Genomic DNA, 19343 nt, shown 5'->3' on the forward strand with positions numbered 1-19343 from the left:
TTCTTGCCGGAAGAAAGACCTAACCTAAACTCCTTCCTTCCCTGGCTTTTTTCTTTTTAATTTTTTTTTTTTAACATTTTTTTATTATTGAGAGACAGGGAGACACAGAGCGTGAGCAAGGGCGGGGCAAGGAGAGGGGGAGACACAGAATCAGCAGGCTCCAGGCTCTGAGCTGTCAGCACAGAGCCTGACGCGGGGCTCGAACTCGCAAACCGCGAGATCATGACCTGAGCCGAAGTCAGATGCTCAACTGACTGAGCCACCCAGGCACCCCCCCTCCCTGACTCATAAGCAAAGCAAGGCAAAGCAAAGCAAAGCAAAGCAAAGCAAAGCAAAGCAAAGCAAAGCAAAGCAAAGATATCTGGAACTGAGGTGGCCATCTGTGATCATGCAGGGACAAGCCTAAAGACTGGATGGTCTGAGTCCTTGAGCTTTTAAGTACCCCCGGAACCACCCATCTCCTGGCTGTGGGTTAGGTAAGCTAATTAAAAGTCTATTCTTTTAGCCCTTATGAAGTTATTCTAGTATTTATGGCAAAAGCATCCTAAAATGATACATATTTCAAATTACTAGATGCCAAGAAAAAGTTCTATATATTCATATACCATTATACCTGTGAACAGCAGGCATGTTAGTGTATTGTGATTAGTGACAAGAGGGATTTAGGATTTTGAATGAAAGTCACTGATCAGAATCCTATACGCAATCATTTCCAATTTATGTTTCTTTTTTAAAGTAGAGCAGTTGACTAATTTCAAAGATAATAATCCGACTTTCAACTCCTTTGCTCTTCTAGGAAAATGACAGTAAGCATCCAAGTGGCAAACAAAATGGTTGGTAAGGGAAAGGAAAGAAGCTAAGTTAAGACAGATTTTTGGATATTTAAAATGTGGTATAATCTTCATTCTCATTCATAATTTTGACCTTTCTTAAAATTCAATTACTTAACATTGTTAAATTTTTTTTTTCAGTCGAAAATTTGGCCAGGCTTTCAAACACCTTCAAAACTCATATCTCAATTAGCATAAACTAGGATTAGCTTTCCCATAATGATAAGGACTGGGGGGTTGTTAGTAAATGGAATGCAAAAGTCAGCAGGGAATACTAAAATTTCTCTCACTTTCCTGTTTTCCTGCATTTGTATGCAGTCAAATAAGATAGAGGACAGGTGGTCTCTGTACTCTCAGCCTGGAAGACAAGATGAGAACAGGACTCACGGCCACCATCAACCATGAGGAAAGTGAAACAAAACACCCAGTGTGGCCCAACACAGGACTTGGCTTCTCTTGAAACTCCCTTAGGAAGCTAAGATACTCATTACAAAAGTAGAAGATTGGGGCGCCTGGGTGGCTCTGTCAGTTAGCAGCCGACTTCGGCTCAGGCCATGATCTTGTGGTTCATGGGTTCGAACCCCGCGTCAGGCTCTGTGCTGACAGCTCAGAGCCCGGAGCCTGCTTCGGATTCTGTGCCTCCCTCTCTCTCTTGCCCTCCCCTGCTCGCACTCTGCCCCTCTCTCTCTCTCAAAAATAAATAAACATTAAAAAAATTAAAAAAAAAAAAGAAAAGTAGACGACTAATTTGGGGATGCTGAAATAGTACAAGTGATACTATTGCATAGACCATGTTGTCATTCAATAGCAAGGCCTCATTTTCAGGGGAGATCATTAAAAATGTGGTTTTCAAAAACTAAAAATTGAAAGGCTGAGTGTTTTCTTTTGAAAAAAAAAAACCCTGCAATTTGTCTTCTAATTGGTGTTTGAACTTGTACATTTTAAACTAACCGCTTATAATTTGCTAAAGTCATAGGTGATCTATTCACTTAGAGCCACATTGTTTAGTTTTAAAATTCTTTTTTTAAAGCAATCTTTGTGTTCAATCTTTGTTTATAATTTTTTTAATGTTTATTCATTTTTTTTTGAGAGAGGGAGAGAGAGATAGAGAGAGAGAGAGACAGAGTATGAGTGGGGGAGGGGCAGAGATAGAAAGAGACACAGAATGTGAAGCAGGCTCCAGGCTCTGAGCTGTCAGCACAGAGCTCGACGTGGGGCTTGAACTCACAAACCATGAGATAATGACCTGAGCCAAAGTTGGATGCTTAACTGACCGAGCCACCCAGGCGCCCCTAAAACTCTTTAAAGCTGTCAATGAGAGCTTTCTACCTAGTTGTGGGCATAAAATGAAGGTGGCTGGTTTGACAAATCTGTGTTTCAGACAGATGTTTTTAAATACTGTCTTGATCCATATGGCCTTCTTGATTTCAACATGGCTTAACTGAAATGTAATCTCTACCAAAACCTAGGAGAGTATCCTTTGACTGTACGATGGTATGCTATAAAGGTTCCAGAATGCCAGCAATTTCTATAAGCACCACATCTCCCTGTGCAGAAAGAAATGCTTGTCTTCCGTTCAAGAATGCCAGCACTTCAGATTGTAGACAACCCTGTTCAAATGCACGGAGTCAGATACACAGTGACTTCACTGTAAAAAATAACAATAGAAAGAACCCGATAGGCTGTGTAGTGTGACACCTATTTCTTATTCAGAATACTTAAAAGCAGACTAGTCCAAGAAACTGATCGAGCTTAGAAAGACAGAGATCCTACTCTACTTATCAGTCAGGTTCAATAATGTACAACTCAGCCTCCTTCAGTTTGGCTTTAATGGCATGGGGGAAATAACTGGCATATATTAGGATGTTTACATAAACCTCATTTTTCAGGGGAGGTATTCAAAACCCTTCACATTAAACAGGTAGAGGCAAGGTGGCATGTTTGTTCCTTTCACATAAGGAAGTGGGGAAAGGAGACAAGGTCACACACAGAAAAATAACAGAAAAGCAGGCAAGAAAAACCTAATCTTGTATTTAGACAATTGAAGCATGTCATTGATTTGACCCTTATGTAGTAAACCATTTTCTTGATTTGCCAGATCCTACATAAATATAACGTTCAAATGGAATTTTACTCAAGCAATGCCCTGGTTAATCTAATACCCTATCCTTTTCATGGCTGCCAAAATACATATTTACCTGTTTAAGTCTAAACTCAAAGAAGTCGGCCTAGTGTCTCTTAAGCTTAGGCAAGAAATTTTAATGGAGATTTAATTGTATATTTCCACAATGTTGTGCCCATGGCATTAGCTGAGAAATTCTGGAAATTTCAAAGCTGTCTTCTACTGCTAAACTACTTTGCACTTTGCAATTGATTAAGGACAGCAGAGGCAGTCAGAGTGGTGTATCAAATTAGAGTTGATAAAAGCTCTTAAAATAGGTTTGAATGCCTTCTTGAAAAAGACTTCAACTCCCTTAAATTGACATGACAACAAATTCTTACAGCAGCATAAAAAGTATTAGCTGAAATGTTATGGCTTTGGCTTAAATTTCCATCTGCAGCTCATCAAATGACTACACAGTAGAAAGGAATTAAACCAAAATCAGACTCATTGTAGAGTCTGATATGCTGGCAGAATATAAACTTTCACTGCTCAGCAGCTGGAGATCTGGGTGACTAATATTTAAATGTTTGTGCCTGTATGTTCTGTGAAGAAGAAGACGTGTTTGTAACAATATAGGTGAGAGGTAGGATCATTACACTTACAGAAATATATAATTCTTGCACATACCCGCTTTCTCTTTAACCTCAATGTTCTGGAGAGTGGGAGGACCCCTCAAAATGAAGGAGGAACTGGTTTTCAATTAGTCCCAGGTCCAAATGCTGATAAACACGGTAACTCATCTTTACCATTTTCTGATGAAAAGAATGCCCATCTGAGACACCTGCTGCCCCAAATACTGACATCTAGTCCAGTCGAGTGTCCCAGGGTGAATAATTTGTTTCCTCTTCTCCTTCAGCTATCCTGCTAGGAGGGGTATTTGAAAATGTTCTCATAGGAATTTGCCTGCAACCACCAGGTTTCCAACAGTTGTCTAATGCCGTGAAAGTATAAATCCATAATATTAAAGTCAACAGAATCTATCACACGTACTCAAATAAAATTCTCTAGGGCATGCACTGTCTCTGGAATACCACTGGATCCTCTCCCTTGCATTCTTTAAGTCCCGGGAACTTCTGCATGAATAGTTCTGCATTCTGAAACTAACAAGGAAGGAGGTTAAGCTCTGAGATCCCTGATGGTAAAATCCACTCTGATTCAGTTAGGAAGTCCCCAAGCATTGTGTCACAGTGTGCTCAAAAAGAAGTCCTGAATAGTGCTGGCCTTGCTTCTCTGAAAATGTTGGGTAGCAAGGTATTTGGGAGCAATAACCAAGAAAAGCTGAAGCTAAGATAGAAAGTTTCTGAGTATAATCCAATACGGAAAAGGAAGTAAAGATGTCGTTATGGAAAAAGCTCTTCTCATTGTTCCTTCAAGCCTGAGAGATTCTTTTCAACTCAAAGTGAGGACATTTGCTTGCTCGTGCAGCCAACAGTTCTACAGGGGAGAGATATTTAAATGAGCATGATAAAAGGAATCTATCGAATGACAGAGATCGGGAAGAAAAAAGATGAGATAAAGCTGTGTACTTTCTTTTTCACAGATGCCATGCACCTTTTCAGGAAGTGGTCGTCTGCTCAATCTTCTGCACGGAGTTGTGTGCAGATAGGGGGTGATTCTCAGAAGGTATCACGTTGTAGAAAAGTAGACATGTTTGAGTGTTTAAGAAAAAGATGACTAAGAAATGGTAGGGTACAAATAAATCCAGAAAATCTTAATACATAAGTTTTTAAAACAAACTCACCTCTGTCTATCTTAAGTAACAGATGCCAAGCTATACTGCACTTTTTTTTTTTTTTATAAACGTCCTATTCAAAGGTAAAGACCATGGACAAAAATCATTATTTGTTCATTTGAAGCCGATATGAAAGCTCACAAAATATACTTGTTGCCATATGTGTATCTTATACCTCCGAAGTTGAACTTTGGGGTAATGAGGCTTTATCATCCCAAACCAGAAACATTTTAAGAGGAAGCTAGTTTATTCATAATCAATGCATCTCATTCATCAAATGAGGTAATGTTTTTAAAGGTGCGGAGCAAACCACAAGGCACTAAATAAATGCAAGATTTAGTACCGGCAGAGAACCTGCACAAAAAGCTTATGTATGGGGCTGACAATCCACAGAACAGCCCCAACTCAGAAAAATGTCATTTGTCCGCCCAAACTCTCATCGGAGCCCAATCATTTTGAATATCACATGAAGCTCAAAAAATACAGAAGTTACTGGTAAGATGATCAGGACATATGTAACCCCTTCAATTCCTTCAACTGTACCCAGAAATGAACTGGTGAGTCATAGGTATTAAAATGTTTTGAAACAGAGGTGTTTTAAATAAAGAGAATATTACATGTTGTATCATCTAAATATTCAGTTGAAACATCTGAATACTGGCAACTTTCTCAAATATCCTGGGCTGTTTCCAGATCGTAAAAGTACCCAGGTCATCTCTCCTCGTCGCCTACTTCTGTTTGCCTGTTTCAGTTCTTGTCACCTTTACCAAGCAGCATGCCAAAGTAGGCAAAGAAGCTGAAACCAAATCATTCTGTGTTGCCAGTCCTGTAGAAGGCTTTACGGTGGCCGAGACTGGCACTGTCAGGTCACGTGAGATATCCGAATTATAGATTTCCATTAGTCCTGGAGATATTCTCCCTGTCCTCACTGCTAAAGATGATTAGGAGTTTGCCACCGTCTCCCAAACAGAAATACAATATATCACAGAAATCTCAGCCAGGTAAGCAAATGACCATTCTCAAAGAACTAAAATCATTAGTACCTTTTCTATTTACTAGAGCCATTTCAGTTATTTATTTATATACACTTTTAAAAAGAGGGAAAAATCAACATGCAACGGGGCTAATGGAAGAAATGTACCTTTTTGCTATAATCTTTTATGTGTGCGTTGTGTGTGTTTAATCAAATGACCATAGCAAACAAACTGTATTCTTTGTAATAATAATGGTGAAGACTTGTCAATACTGAGGTCTTGTGCTAAGGAGATGGTGATCTCCAGCACGGGCTCTTGGGGGAAGTGGGCAGGGGGAGGAAGACTATGAACAAACTAACTTCCTCTTAAATGTTCCTAGTTTTGAATGATAAGGCTTTAATTCCCCCAGAGTTCAGCTTGTGAGCTATGAGATACCCATATGGCATCATGGAGGTTTATTTTGTGAGGTTTCAGATCAGAGTCAAATGCACATATAACTTCGCGTGGGCTTGCACGTGAGCATACCCAAATTTCAGGGGTGCAGCGGGAGGGAGGGGGCCAAGAGTTGGCTGTGTCCTCGGCCAACAAGAATGAAAGCACCTGTAGAGCACTAAGTTCCCCAAAGTGTTCCCGACCCTTTGATCACCCTATGCGTGATTTTTTTTTTTTAATTTTTTTTTTTAACGTTTTATTTTATTTTTGAGACAGAGAGAGACAGAGCATGAACGGGGGAGGAGCAGAGAGAGAGGGAAACACAGAATCTGAAACAGGCTCCAGGCTCTGAGCTGTCAGCACAGAGCCCGATGCGGGGCTCGAACTCACAGACCTTGAGATCATGACCTGAGCCGAAGTCGGACGCTTAACCGACTGAGCCACCCAGGTGCCCCAATGATTTTTTAAAATGTGATTATCAGCTGGATTGGGGGAAAGGCTTATGGCACTTACTAGTACCCTGGCTTTCAGCAAATCACTTTCTCTCTCTCGCTCTTTTTAAAATTTCATCTGTAAAGTGTGGATAAAACATAACCTTGCCGCGTTATTGGAAAGAGTGAAGATAATAAACACAGTGGTCATATGGCCTTCTTTGCCCAGGGCAGTCCCGGTATAATTATTAACTTTCACTCTCAAAAGTGTCCCAGTTTGGACAAATAATGCAGTGGTTGCCCCACATATAAATTACCAAGCATAACATCTGACACGGGGTGGGCCCTCGGTCAATGTGACGGTCATTGTTATTCTCAGACTGTTCGAGCATTTTAACAACAACAAAAACAACGCATAAAACAAACAAAACCCCTACTTGTTATTTATCTTCATCACAAACCCAAGAACAGGCTCTTTCTATTGAGAGCAGATGTTTATTTGGGGTTTCGTTTCTCATCAGGACAATAAACTACTTTCGCAGAAGTGACCCTCACCTGAGCGAGTGCACGCAGGGTCAGACATCTACTGAGTGACAGGAGCACTGGAGTGACTCCCTCCCAACTGCCTGGATGGGGCTGGGCGCTCCCTACTCGTTCAAGAACACTGAGGTGCTCTGCACTTGAGCGTGTCTGCACTTGAGCGTGTCTGCACTTGAGCGGTACTGCTCTGCTGGATTCAGGCAACTTGGTTCACGTCATTAGTTTTCTACCTCTTCAAACCAACTCCACCAAGAGGTTAAAACTAACCCCTTGAGGTTTCTCTCAGGCCTTTCCCTGGGGGCTTTGAACTACACTGATGACAAAAACAGGACTCAGTAAGGACAGCTCTGCAGTCAGTCAGTGGTGTTTCCCATCTGCACATGCGTGCGATCTCTGTCTCCAGAGTTAACCTGGTACTAACCAGCATTTCTATGTTGGACAGAAATATCGTCCTTATCACCACAACTTAATGCACTACAGAATATCTGAAAAATGCCACGTCCAATTTCACTGATGCAGATATTTCTACAGTGACATTAGACATTTCACAGTGCACACCAGCCCCTTCCAAAACAAGCAAAGGGCTTGCTCAGTGCCGCAGACCAGTTTATTTTGCCGGTGGAAGTCTCATTATCTGAAAGAGTTAACAAACTTTCAAAAGTTCCTCTCCGTGGGGTAGCAGGATTTGACAGATGTTGTAAGAAAGATGCCAACTGCCCTGGAAAGATCGAGATGTTGAATAGGTTCTGAATGTACCTTTGTTCATTGGGCCCTGTGTTCGTTTGGACAACACGGGGTAGATAGAGACACAAGGAATCCCGGTGAGGGGTTTCAGATGGGTGAGAGAGCCCACATGCCAGCTCTCTACATCAGTCTAAAGCCAGCCTTCCTTTCCTCTGAAATTGCTTGGAACTATCTGCTCTAAACTTTTTCCATAGCAAACCTGAAAGGCCAAAGGGACTTACTGCCGAGAGGAGGTTGCCAAACCATCTCCCGTGCTGCTGGGAGGTATTTACTTAGGGAATGTAGGAATATTCTACTAGAAGCTGAGATAGAAAAGGGGACTGTTAAAAAGTAAATCTAGAAAAAAATGGCTGAAGGCAAGCAACTATTTTTGGCACAGTCACACAATTCCCTTCTCTAGGGGTGTAGCAAGTGTTGACTACACATAGAATAATCCACAAATGGTGTCAATACTAGGGGGCAAAGGGATCTGAGTCTGATTTTAAGTGGGTTTAGAAGTGAGAGGAGCATTGGAATACATTAATATTATTTTAACATTGATTGTTTACGATGTGCTAGATCTTGTTCTAAGTGGTTTAATTCTTAAATACCTCTTTTACTTCTGTGAGGTATCCATTATTTCTGCTTCCGTTTTACAGATGGGAAAAATGAAGCAGAGAGGAGTTAACAAATTGTCCAAGGCCACGCAAGTGCAGGAGATAAGAGACCAGAACCAAGCCTATCTGGTCCTGCAACTTGTGTGTTCTAGGTGAGGGCATGCCAGATTAGGAGGCCAGTGTGCGTACAGGCATGGAGTGGAGAGCAAGGTGGTAAAATGCAGACAAGGGTGAGCAGATTAAATCTGGCTGGGGAAGAAAAACCATCTGAAAGGATGGATGGGGAGCTCAAAGAGAGTCTTGAATGGCAGTTACATGCTCACGGGCAAGAGGGATCTGTGGCATGGTCTTTGAAATGCTGCCAGAAGCCTCCCTAGGCAGCTCTACGTCAGGGGGCCCGTTAGGAGACCACTAGAGCGTTCCAGATGAAACTGAGAAAGGCCTGTGGAGGCTATGGCCATGAACACCAAGGAGAACAGTTGTGAGAATCACTGAATGGTTGGGGGAAAGTCTGGATACGACTGGGGAAGAAGCCATAGGACTTCAGTGGCGGGCGGTGTCCAAGCAGCTAAGGAGAGCCTCACGGTGAGGTCTACAAAGGACATTTTCTTTCCAGACATCAAGGCCATTTTTAATTCCCAACTCCATTAAAATGAAAGGACAGCCTGACAGAGTGGGCATGCCAATGAAGAAGAGTGTCAAAATGAACAGTGAATAAAAAGCTAATACATCTCACCAGGCAATGACTGATTTAATTGACTTGTTAATTCTTCAGAGGAGACAGACATACACGAAATTACATTTCCCCCACAATGTGCCCTTAAAAAAAAAAAAGAATGGCAATCTTAATGGGCATGCTCACAGAATCATCTTTCCTCTTACTACCTACCACCTTGCAAAGCAGTCAGCCATAGTCACACAGTTTGTTTTATTGCTTTTTAATTGTTGTACTTTTATAAATAAGCACTGCTATATAATTAGGAGCCTGATTCTCCACTCAGGTATGTGGGCGGGCATCCTGGCCTCGAAAACCTATGATGCTGGCCGAGGAGTTGCTTGCTCTGTGATGCATCCTCTCAGCCAGGTTACACTGAGCAGGCCAAAACCCTAAGGCTACTTTTTCCTATGGACAGACAAACTCCCTTCTCTCTTTGCTACTGAAAATATGTAAAACTGAGAGCTAAGCTAGGTTAAAAGCAGGTTAGTGTTGCAACAAGCTCAAAGAAGACTAAGCATAAAGTGTATTTCCTCTTCCTCTTTCAAGAAAGGACTGAAAAGCATTCTGACTTCCAAAGAAACACAAGAGAATCACCAAGTTCACTCTTCTGTGATAAAGAAATTAGGACAGAGGGCAGGTAGGGTGTCTCATTCACCTTTGCAGCCCCATAGCCTGGCATAGTAGGTGCGGAATAAATATTTGCTGAATGAATGGAAAGAATTCAGAACTGTGTCCCAGATGCTCTCAAAGTAGACATGAACAGTCATTTTGAACCATTTCCTGATGTGAGGGAGTAGGTGTGTGTGTGTCTGGTGTGGGGTGGTGGTGGTGGGGGGGAGTTTAGGAAAGGTAGAGAGAATAGACACTTTGTCTAGAGTCATTTGAAAATTGACAAGGGAGAAAGGTTTTCAAAGAAATCGCACTGGCCTCAGTATTGTCACAACATAATTTTCTACCTAATGAGACAATGACAAAAAATGATAGGAGAACATAATATGGCCTTGGTGTACTCAAAATGATGATTCAAAACCACATACCGAAGTCAAACTCACAGTAAGTCTTTCCAGTTATTGGAAAACTGCTCCATCAAGAACCCTGTGTGTCAAACCCTTTTCATTAATCAAAGGGTGGATAGACAAAGGCAGATTCATCCTTGAGTGTGAAGTATTACACAAATAATGGACCCAAGACAAATGAATTATGACTCTAACAAATAAAGGAATGCTATTTGGGTGACAGCAAGGCTCCCAAATGGCTTCCCACTTGTAGAAAAACAGCTTTAGACGAGCCCCATAGTGTATACAGTGGTGCAAAATGACCTGGGGAAAAAATGGTTTCTATGGAGATCATTGAGAGATGCATATGCCTGAATACCTTAAGGCTGAAGGTACTTTGGCTCTTTCCTTAGAGCAATTATGGCAGAGGTTCCTCTGCCCAGGTTTTGTTTACATAAGAACAATCTTGGCCACAGGTCGTCTGTGTAGGAGATAATTAATCACCAGCTCTTTGAGCACAGGTAGGCTAATTAGTATGCACGTAATACAGCATCAAAATTTTTCCTGGAACATTTTTTTAAAATTTCAAACAATTAAGGATCTGTAATACCTGCCGGCCTTTTATCCAAAGCAAGCACAAAGGCTGTTGGTGAAATAGAGAAGACTTTGTTTTTCAACTATTCAAAAAACACAAGGCATCACTGATCACCTGAAGGCCTCATTTTAATTCTGATTTCAGACCCATGATGCCTTAGAGATTGTCTTTTTGAAATGTGTTATTGCTAAAATTATTAAGTAGGTCAGTAATGGAACTTCAGAAGCCATAACATTCTGATATCCTAATAAATGATCAGGGTCAGAACCTCACTTGTTTATATTTCAGGAAAGCATGTTATGAGTTTGGACTGTAACACAACAGGATTTTATAAATCCAAACATTAGATAGCATTCTGAACATCATCCACACAGACAAGGGAGAGATACATAAACCTGCAAATGCCTCTAGTGCAAAAGAGATGAGACTTAGGTTTTAGGCTGTTAAATACTTTTTTTCTTTAGACAATACCCTAATAAAACAATTATGAAGTACTCTGAAACCCTGCCACACCCCTTTGATTAAACCACACTTCACAAAATACTTAGATAAAGCCTGATCAAATAAACATGAAGGCAGAAAATGCATCCTGTGCTCTGACAGTCTGAAGGGCCATCTCACTTGAAAATTTAATCAAACAAAATCTACTGTGATTCCACTGCAGCCTTTGCACTTAAGGAAAGCTAGTTCAGTCTCTGACATTTTGATTTTCATAGCAGATGGAACCAAAAAAACTTCCTTGGCACCCAAGCATATGCCTCCGGTTGAGATTTTATTTCTCGAACCTTACGCAACATCCAGCAAACAAACAAACAAACAAAGGTTATTTTCTAATTACTCACTATTACTCCAGGATTTCAGTAAATATTTGATACTGATCTCAAAGAAGCCGGAATCCTGCTGGCTGGCCATGTCGGCGGTATACAAAGAGGCTCCTGGGACTGGACTGGGAGCCGCTGGAGGAGCAGGTACCAGGCGTGGAGATGTGCCTGTCACAGGTTAGTGATGTAAGCGGGGGTCAGCGGCCGAGAGGAAGCCTCTGCAGATCTACCTCCGGCACTGGCAGGGAGTCCTCATTTAAAGGACACCGAGGAGCGGGAGAGAGATGCTCGGCGGCCGCTCCTCCTCCTCCTCCTCCTCCTCCTCTTCGGGGTCTAGGACTTGCTTCTTATTTGCTGGGTGCTGATCTGTCTGCAGCTCTCAGAGGTGGCGGCGGCCGCTGCTTTCATTTCGGGGCTGCCATAACCAGAGCCGCCTGCCGTCGGCCGCCCACATGCTCTGCTCCAGCCAGGTACGCTACCGAGGAAGTCCCCACCTGAACTGCGATCCGTTTTCCCCTGGGAGGGAGGGTTTCTTGGCTGGCCTCCCTGACACTGTGCAGGCAGCCACGGCCCACACAGCTCTCGGCAGGGCTGAGGGATGGGCTGGGAGCGCCGCCCCCTGCCCCTGCCCACGGTCTCAACCTGAGCCACCACTCAGCCCCGGACTCAGTGGGAGGAGGAATTTCCCAGCTTCTGTGGCTCCTCTCTCTTCAGAAATGCTTCCAGGGAGCAGCCCGCATGAGCACTGGCTGCTACTTCCCCTTGTGTCTGTCCCTGAAATATACACAACTGCATCGCGCTGCAGCAAGAAGAGCTGCACCCCTGGATCTGGTTGCAGTGACGTTTTTTTTAAAAGCCCCATCTGTCAGCCTCGTTGCAGTAGGAAAGCTGGGTAACAACAGGACATTTGCCTGGGCTTTCTCTTCCCCTTCTTTCGTGGGCACAGTGGAAGCTGCACTTTGCGTTTCCCCCTCCCAGAAAAGCTTGTCCCTTCGAGAGGCACTCCACCCCTAACGTGTGCATCTGAAGGGGATGCTTAGTGGGCTTGTTTACGGAACGTCAGGCTCCAGCACGGATCCGTTTCTCAAACCTATCATTTCTAAGAATCACCAAGCCCAATAAAGCTTATTTATTTGTATTAAAAGGATAAGAAGCAAAAGCATTAAGATTCCTTGCTGTACAATGGCTTTTTAGTTCATGAAGTCTTGATATCAGGTGTCCTGATTTCGGTTAGCTTTATTTCATGTTACCATTTGGCTTGACTAGGGGATTAAGTAAGAGTATTATAATTTTGACAGGCTGCATTTCGGTAGGTGGGATTTGGCCAACAGTCTCACAAACCATGGACTACTTCTTTTTTCCGGTACATTTCATATTAATATTTTCCAAAGGAATTAATAGGCCATATTAATAATCATTGAACATAAAAATGTTGGGCAACTCCCCTCAAGTCAACACACAAATAGGACTTTTTAGACTAACAGTTCTTTTGAGAAATGGAAAGGAAAGAGCACAAAATACTTTTAAGACTAAGAATTACTATGTCCTGAAATGCCCCAAGACACCATCAATATAAGCTTTTCAAACTCCTTACACTTACACAAAAGGCTAGCCCTCAGCCACCAAGATCTCCAGCTCCAATCAGTGTTTTATTCTTGTGAAATTTCTTATCAGATGGACTTATTTTTCATTTAGAAGCATACTAGAGTTGATAAGCTAATTTTATCACCTGTACTTTGTATGGATTCCAAGTGAAACAGGACCTAAAGATTTTTACCTCAAAACAGCTCTCATATTCAAAAACAAAAATTAATATCCATACCCACTTTTCTGAGGCCTCCCCATGGCAACGAATGAACAGGGAGACTGCATGGTGCCTTGGAGTTCATGAACACAAAGTCTCTCAAGACAGGCCCCAGATTCCCACCTGGCCCCAGACTGTACTAGCTATGAGACCTAAGGCAAGTTATTAACCTCACTAAGACTTAGTTTCCTCACCTGGAAAATGGGAATAATAGTGGTACCTACCTCATCCAATTGTTGGAAAGATTAAATGACATTATGAATAAAGTGCTCATCATAACATCTAGCATATAGTAAACAATTAAGCTCTAGCTATACTGAGATTTATTAGGGACACTTAGGGACGCCAGCATAGAACTTTTTTAAGTTAAGCACATGTTTGTACCACTGCTGGGACTTAGAAGGTATATTGCTTTTGAACACCAATGGTAACAATTTGGGGCTAGCAAGTTGGAGACACTTCAAATAGCTGAAGTAAGCAGGCTATTAAATATTGTTACTCAAGCCTACACAGATTCTCTTGGTTGACTTTATCAAATAGACCTTACCTGGCTTTTCAAAGATTTCAGTCCTACTCTAAACACACTAATTTGCTGAGAATGCCACTCATATATATTTTGAGAGGAAACTATCCTACATTTCTAGGTGGTATTAAGAAAAGAATGTTTTTAATGGCATCTCGTTTTCCCTGTGAAGAGCGAACCAGTAACTAAGAGCTCACTTTCTGTCCGTTAGAACCTGAAATCTTGCTCATGCGTGTTTTTCCTCATTTGAGTACCTTTAAAGAGAGCATATATTGTAAAAGAACAGAAAAGGCCTTTTGTGTTGTTGAAAGGCCTACAAATCAAATAGAATGACACCTGCTGCAAGCTGGGATAAAACATTTATCCTTTTGTCTCCTCTCTGGCGGGGGTGGGGATGCTTATAAAAAAAAATGTAGTCAGAACAGGCACCTGGACAGAGGGACCTAAAATACAAAATAAAATCTGAATTTGTCCCTGGCTTGTTATGAGATTTCAGACGTCATTTAAGAGGAACAAGGGATCTTTCCTTAATAACATTAGGAGAACATGTAATGAATCTTAAAGCAAGGAATTAGGCACAGGTGTTGGAGGCTCAGAGAAAAGTAACAGTAATACAGGAAAGCTGAAAGGCCTCATGAAGTAGGTCCAAGAGCGGGGGAAAAAGAGTCAGAAAGTGACCGGAGACATGATCATAACACCATCTACATTTATTCAGCATTACTATTGTGTTTCAAAATACATACTTTATCATATCTAATCGTCACCCTCAACCTATGAAGAACTATTAATAGCCCCATTTCATAGATGAGAAAAATGGAGGCAAAAAGAGATAGAGAATAAGGTCAAGGTCATAAAGCTGGCAAAATTTAGGTCTAACAAATTTTAGAACCAGAGTAACTTTTTTTTTTTTTTAATTTATTTTATCATAAGCAAGCCAAGAATCATGGTTACCTACTCCTTTTCCAAACTTCAGGAAGATATGCTAAGACCTTCGTTAACACCACATAATAGGAATGCTTTAGGTCCAGGCCCCATTGGCTCTCCAAGACTGCTTACTGCCTAGCTGTCAGGCTCTAGCCTGGGGAACGAATTATTCCCTGGGGCTTTGCCCCTTCCCAAAGAAACCTAGAGAAGAATGCTATTATCTTTCGCATTAATTTGACTCCTGGTCTGTATCAGGATGCCTGACCTGGGGTGTGGCTGGGGCCACTGAGGGTGGCAATCTAGTCTGAAATCCACTCTCCAAGCTGTAAAGAGGTAGAAATGGGCTGTGTCCCCCCTGATGTGTGCCACACATCTGCCCAATACTCCATGCACAGGAAGGGGGGCTTAATCGTGATCAGTATAAACTAACGGACTCGTGGTGGCCTGGGGTGGCGCTGTAGGGACTAAGAAAACAGAGCATTTCAAGAAGGCAGAGGCCAGTTGGTCACCTGTGTCCTAGGTTGCTGAGCGGCAGGGTGGGGACAAAGGCAGGCGGTAAAGGGTGTGTGGATTGCAAAGTACAGTCTGTGGCATTCCCTACTCTCTCTTCCCTCCCTCCAGAAGAGCCATGTGTCTCTCATTTGTGTATCTGTCACAGCCCAGCACACGCTAAGCTCTCATGCAAAGAACACATAGAGTGAGTCACTGAATGAACAGACGTGACATGCATGCCTAGTGCTAGCTGTTGACTGTGGGGAAAAAATGTGCAACAAAGTGCAATCGGTTTGTGTTTTGATTCGTATTTAATTTTCTCTTTCCTGGCATTTTCGACAATTTTTTTTTTTTTGAGATGAAAATGTGTGGTGTTCAAAAAAATGTGACAACAGAGCTAGGCAAACAATCTGGATGCTTGCCAACATCAAGAGCCATCTCGGAATGGTCTTAAAAAGTCTGACTGAGTTGATTGGGTGAGGGCTGGGATCCGCCCCCTTTCCCTGTGGCTGGCTGCACGTGGGCACACATGTGTAATTATTGTCAGAGTGACAGGTACATTCATGCATGGAATGTATTAGGCAGAAGAGAAATGTTTTCCTCACATCCTGAGGAAACAAAGGAAAAAATCACTGGATGTAAGGAAAATTGCTTTATCAATTTTTGCTTAGTTGAAAATTCCAAAGAAGCATTAAGAATATTATATTCCTACTATTAAGTATTGTTTCTTAATAAGAACGGTTCCAAATCAAATTAAGCATCACTTGAGATCAATGGTGACAATTATGGAGAAAGGCCTTTTGTTTCTCTTTAAGCAGGATGAGGCCTTTTAGAGGCGAAGAAAGCACCAAGGGAAATCAGAAACTTTTTCGATATATTTTACATGCATAATTTGTGCCCATCTAGCTCGTGCTAAAACATAGCAGAGAAAAAAACCATGAAGCGATGCCACACAATGTTCATTCTGTAAACAGAAAACTCAAGAAGCATTCCCTTAAAAAATCCAACCCGCATACACAAGTCTTCACAAAAATAGATTCTGCAGATTTTGAAGATGCTTACTCCATTACTAGTCAGTACAAATAATTTTTTCCAAATGAATTGAAATACATTTAAATGTTCTGAATGTACCAGAACTTCATTAGAGCACAGCTTCTTGTTGTACACACGTAAACAAGGAAAATCGTATCTCCTAAAATTGTCTCCACTAAGAATTAGCAGCAGAACCCATTTTTCTTCCCTACTTACCTCCTCTGCAAAGGAGTCTTATAAGGAACTGTGGGCCATGACGAAGGAACTGAAAGTCAGTCTAGCTAATGGGAAGCCCTTGAAGGACTGAAGCAGTAAAAGGCATCAGGTGGCATGGAGAAATGGCAGCAGAGAGCAGGGTCAAGCCTGAAGTCCATTCCCTTGCTGCTCTGTGCAGGGAAGTCCCTCTCCATAAGCCCGTTGTCACCCAGGGTGTGTAACAAGTCTAGAATAGGGTAGGGGGATTCACATTAATTGAGCTCAACTTGACGTTGAGACACCGCTAGGCTGTATGTCAAAGGACCTGTATGGACAAACCCAAGCCAAGGGCCACAGCTGCTAAGCACCTGCAAGTTACTACTCTAAAAGTGGTGCTGAGACATCATTAGAATGACTTGGGACTAGGGTGTCAGTTAACTCAGGTCTCTACCCCCCAGCATCTTCGTAACTGGCGAGATAAAGCTCAGTCCTCTCTCTCAACACTGCTGCAGACAAGTGAATGGTGACTTCAAGAGCAAATATCCCAAGGATATTAATTAGATATTAATACACAGCATAGTATGCCAGAGCCAAGGCCCTACTCTCCCGTGCAGGTAGAGTTGCTTGCAAAGCTGCTGAACATCTCCCAGTCTCAGTTTCTTCGTCTCCAAAATAGGGTTTTATCTCATGGGTCTGTTGTGAGAATTAAATGAGCACAGAGCCAGAGGACAACTGGTAAATAGCAGGTCTATAGCCAGCAATGAACCCAGAATATCCAGCACAAGATGTCCCTCTAGCTCCACAGTCAGGTTAGGGAAAGGGGGAGAGAGAGAGACCCTGTTCGTGGCGGAGGGCTCCCGTCTCCAGCACCCCTGCTGCCTACCAGGGTAAGGCCGAAGTTCTGCCGAAGTGAAGGAAGCCTAAACTTGAACACATACAGAAAAAGCTTTATTTAATATTTTAGTGCTTCTAACTTTCGGTGGCCAGGGTAAAGCTGGGTAGGGGTTCTGGTTACCTTAGTAGAGGCTCAAAAATTACCTAATTTACTCTTCTGGTTAACCTCTCAAGGTAGGGCCTATTTGGATAGTTTTAACCTAGAGCCAAACCAGGAGATGTGGTTCATACGTATTTTGTACATATCAAGATTTGACCTCAATTTCTGCAAGGCACAAGTAGTATTTAATACTGTATTTACAGATAATATTTTACGGCAAGAGAAAATATGGGTTATTTCTACTGCTTTTATCGTCAAAGCACCCAACAGTACCGATAACCTTCCTACCCTATTTTTGAATACCACCAGCAACCAGAGAACTTTTTTATACAGAGATACAAACAGATGCAATATCACCAGCTACAACAGGAGCCAACAATATACGATTTTAAATTATGTCCTTTCTGAAGAAGCAAATACATGGCATTTGCTTTGCATATCATTATTTACCAAAAATGCACGGATTTATAATGCTCAGAATAAAAAACAGGGGCGCCTGGGTGGCTCAGTCGGTTAAGCGTCCAACTTCGGCTCAGGTCATGATCTCGCAGCTTGTGTGTTCGAGCCCCGCGTTGGGCTCTGGGCTGGCAGCTCAGAGCCTGGAGCCTGCTTTGGATTCTATGTTTCCCTCTCTCTCTGCCCCTCCCCTTCTCACACTGTGTCTGTCTGTCTCTCTCTCTCTCTCAAAAATAAACATTAAAAAAAAAATACTTAGAATAAAAAACAATCACCACACTTCCCAAACACTGGTTACCACTTAAAGGACGAAGAAAATAGTTTTTTTCTCTATAAAAATGACAAATTAACAAACAAAAGAGGTGCATTCTTATGGCTGCATGTAAACATTTTGCCTATGGTAAGCCATTTTCATTTATTAAGTGATTAAAAATGAAGTACTTTTTAGGGTAAGAACTAATATTCCCACTAATGTTCCCAATTTCATACATAAAAATAAACACTAGATTTTAAGTCCTAAGGGGCAGATCAACTTTCCCTCAGAGGTACCATTTAATATATAGTTATTGAAATCTAGAATTTTAAAGTCAAGGGAATCGGGAAAAATTGGAAATTTTGATTAGTTTTTTATACACTTGCTACTTGAACTTTACACATACTGAACATTTTTTTTCTTTCCTTTAGGTATGATCACGTGTTTGCAGTTACCTACTGACAAACTTTGATGGAATGAGAGTCAGGAAACTATTTTCCTCCTTGTTTGGACCCTGCTACCATGACCTTGGACAAGTTACTTTCTACTACATGAGGAAAGCTGCTTCTTGTCACCAGACTGTCTCATCTCCCAGGGCAGGCCAGCCTTTGATTTTCCATATTATTGGGAGAGACCCTGGCTCAGAGAAAGAACACTGCATAATAAATTATGGGATGTCAGCCTTTGGCATACGTTATTTGAACTTTTGGGCAACAGATTCACCTTATCAATTCTGTTTTGATAAAGCTAGTACCAAAAGTATCCCATACAGAGCACATCCTGGCTGACTAGGAGGAGAAGCTGACTGAGAACCAAAACAAACAAACAAAAAATTGGCAATCAGAAAGAGATAAACCGGTGTGAAAATGATCGAGGGGTCCTGTGAAGTTAATAAGGCAGTATCAGAGTACTTTGTTCCGCTTAGAGGAAAACGGATGCACGCTCTACAACTGTCCAAGTCCTGGAAACCAGGGATAATCCGTAGCTGAAAACCAGGTCACTGTCACGGAGATGAAGTGTTCAGCTAAGGAATTAAAGATACGTAGAACAGCCCTTCCTCTGAAACAAAAGCTTTAAAAAGAAGGATCTACCTCATGG

At 41.9% G+C, this 19343-nt stretch overlaps 1 protein-coding gene and 1 long non-coding RNA gene across 8 annotated transcripts in view; one reads left to right on the top strand and one right to left on the bottom strand.

Annotated features, from left to right (window-relative positions):
- The window catches only part of FRY (FRY microtubule binding protein), a 441494-nt gene that overhangs the window by 246235 nt on the left and 175916 nt on the right, over window positions 1–19343 (bottom strand). Inside the window, exon 1 of one of the 7 annotated variants that reach the window (XM_053900507.1) lies at window positions 11594–12353. The exons of 5 other annotated variants lie outside the window; for them this stretch is intronic. In XM_053900507.1, the coding sequence (XP_053756482.1) occupies window positions 11594–11663 (70 nt within the window). In that variant the 5' untranslated portion in view covers window positions 11664–12353. Of the gene's footprint in view, window positions 1–11593; window positions 12354–19343 lie in introns of those variants that run through there. One more of the 7 variants, XM_019447832.2, reaches the window with a different exon arrangement.
- On the top strand, window positions 11643–18925 carry LOC109266071 (uncharacterized). Its single transcript, XR_002079519.2, has 2 exons — window positions 11643–11749; window positions 18677–18925. It is a non-coding gene; the product is annotated as an uncharacterized LOC109266071 (long non-coding RNA).

This window comes from Panthera pardus, unplaced genomic scaffold, assembly GCF_024362965.1.
Source record: "Panthera pardus isolate Hobbes unplaced genomic scaffold, ASM2436296v1 HiC_scaffold_1, whole genome shotgun sequence".
Taxonomy (NCBI): domain Eukaryota; kingdom Metazoa; phylum Chordata; class Mammalia; order Carnivora; family Felidae; genus Panthera; species Panthera pardus.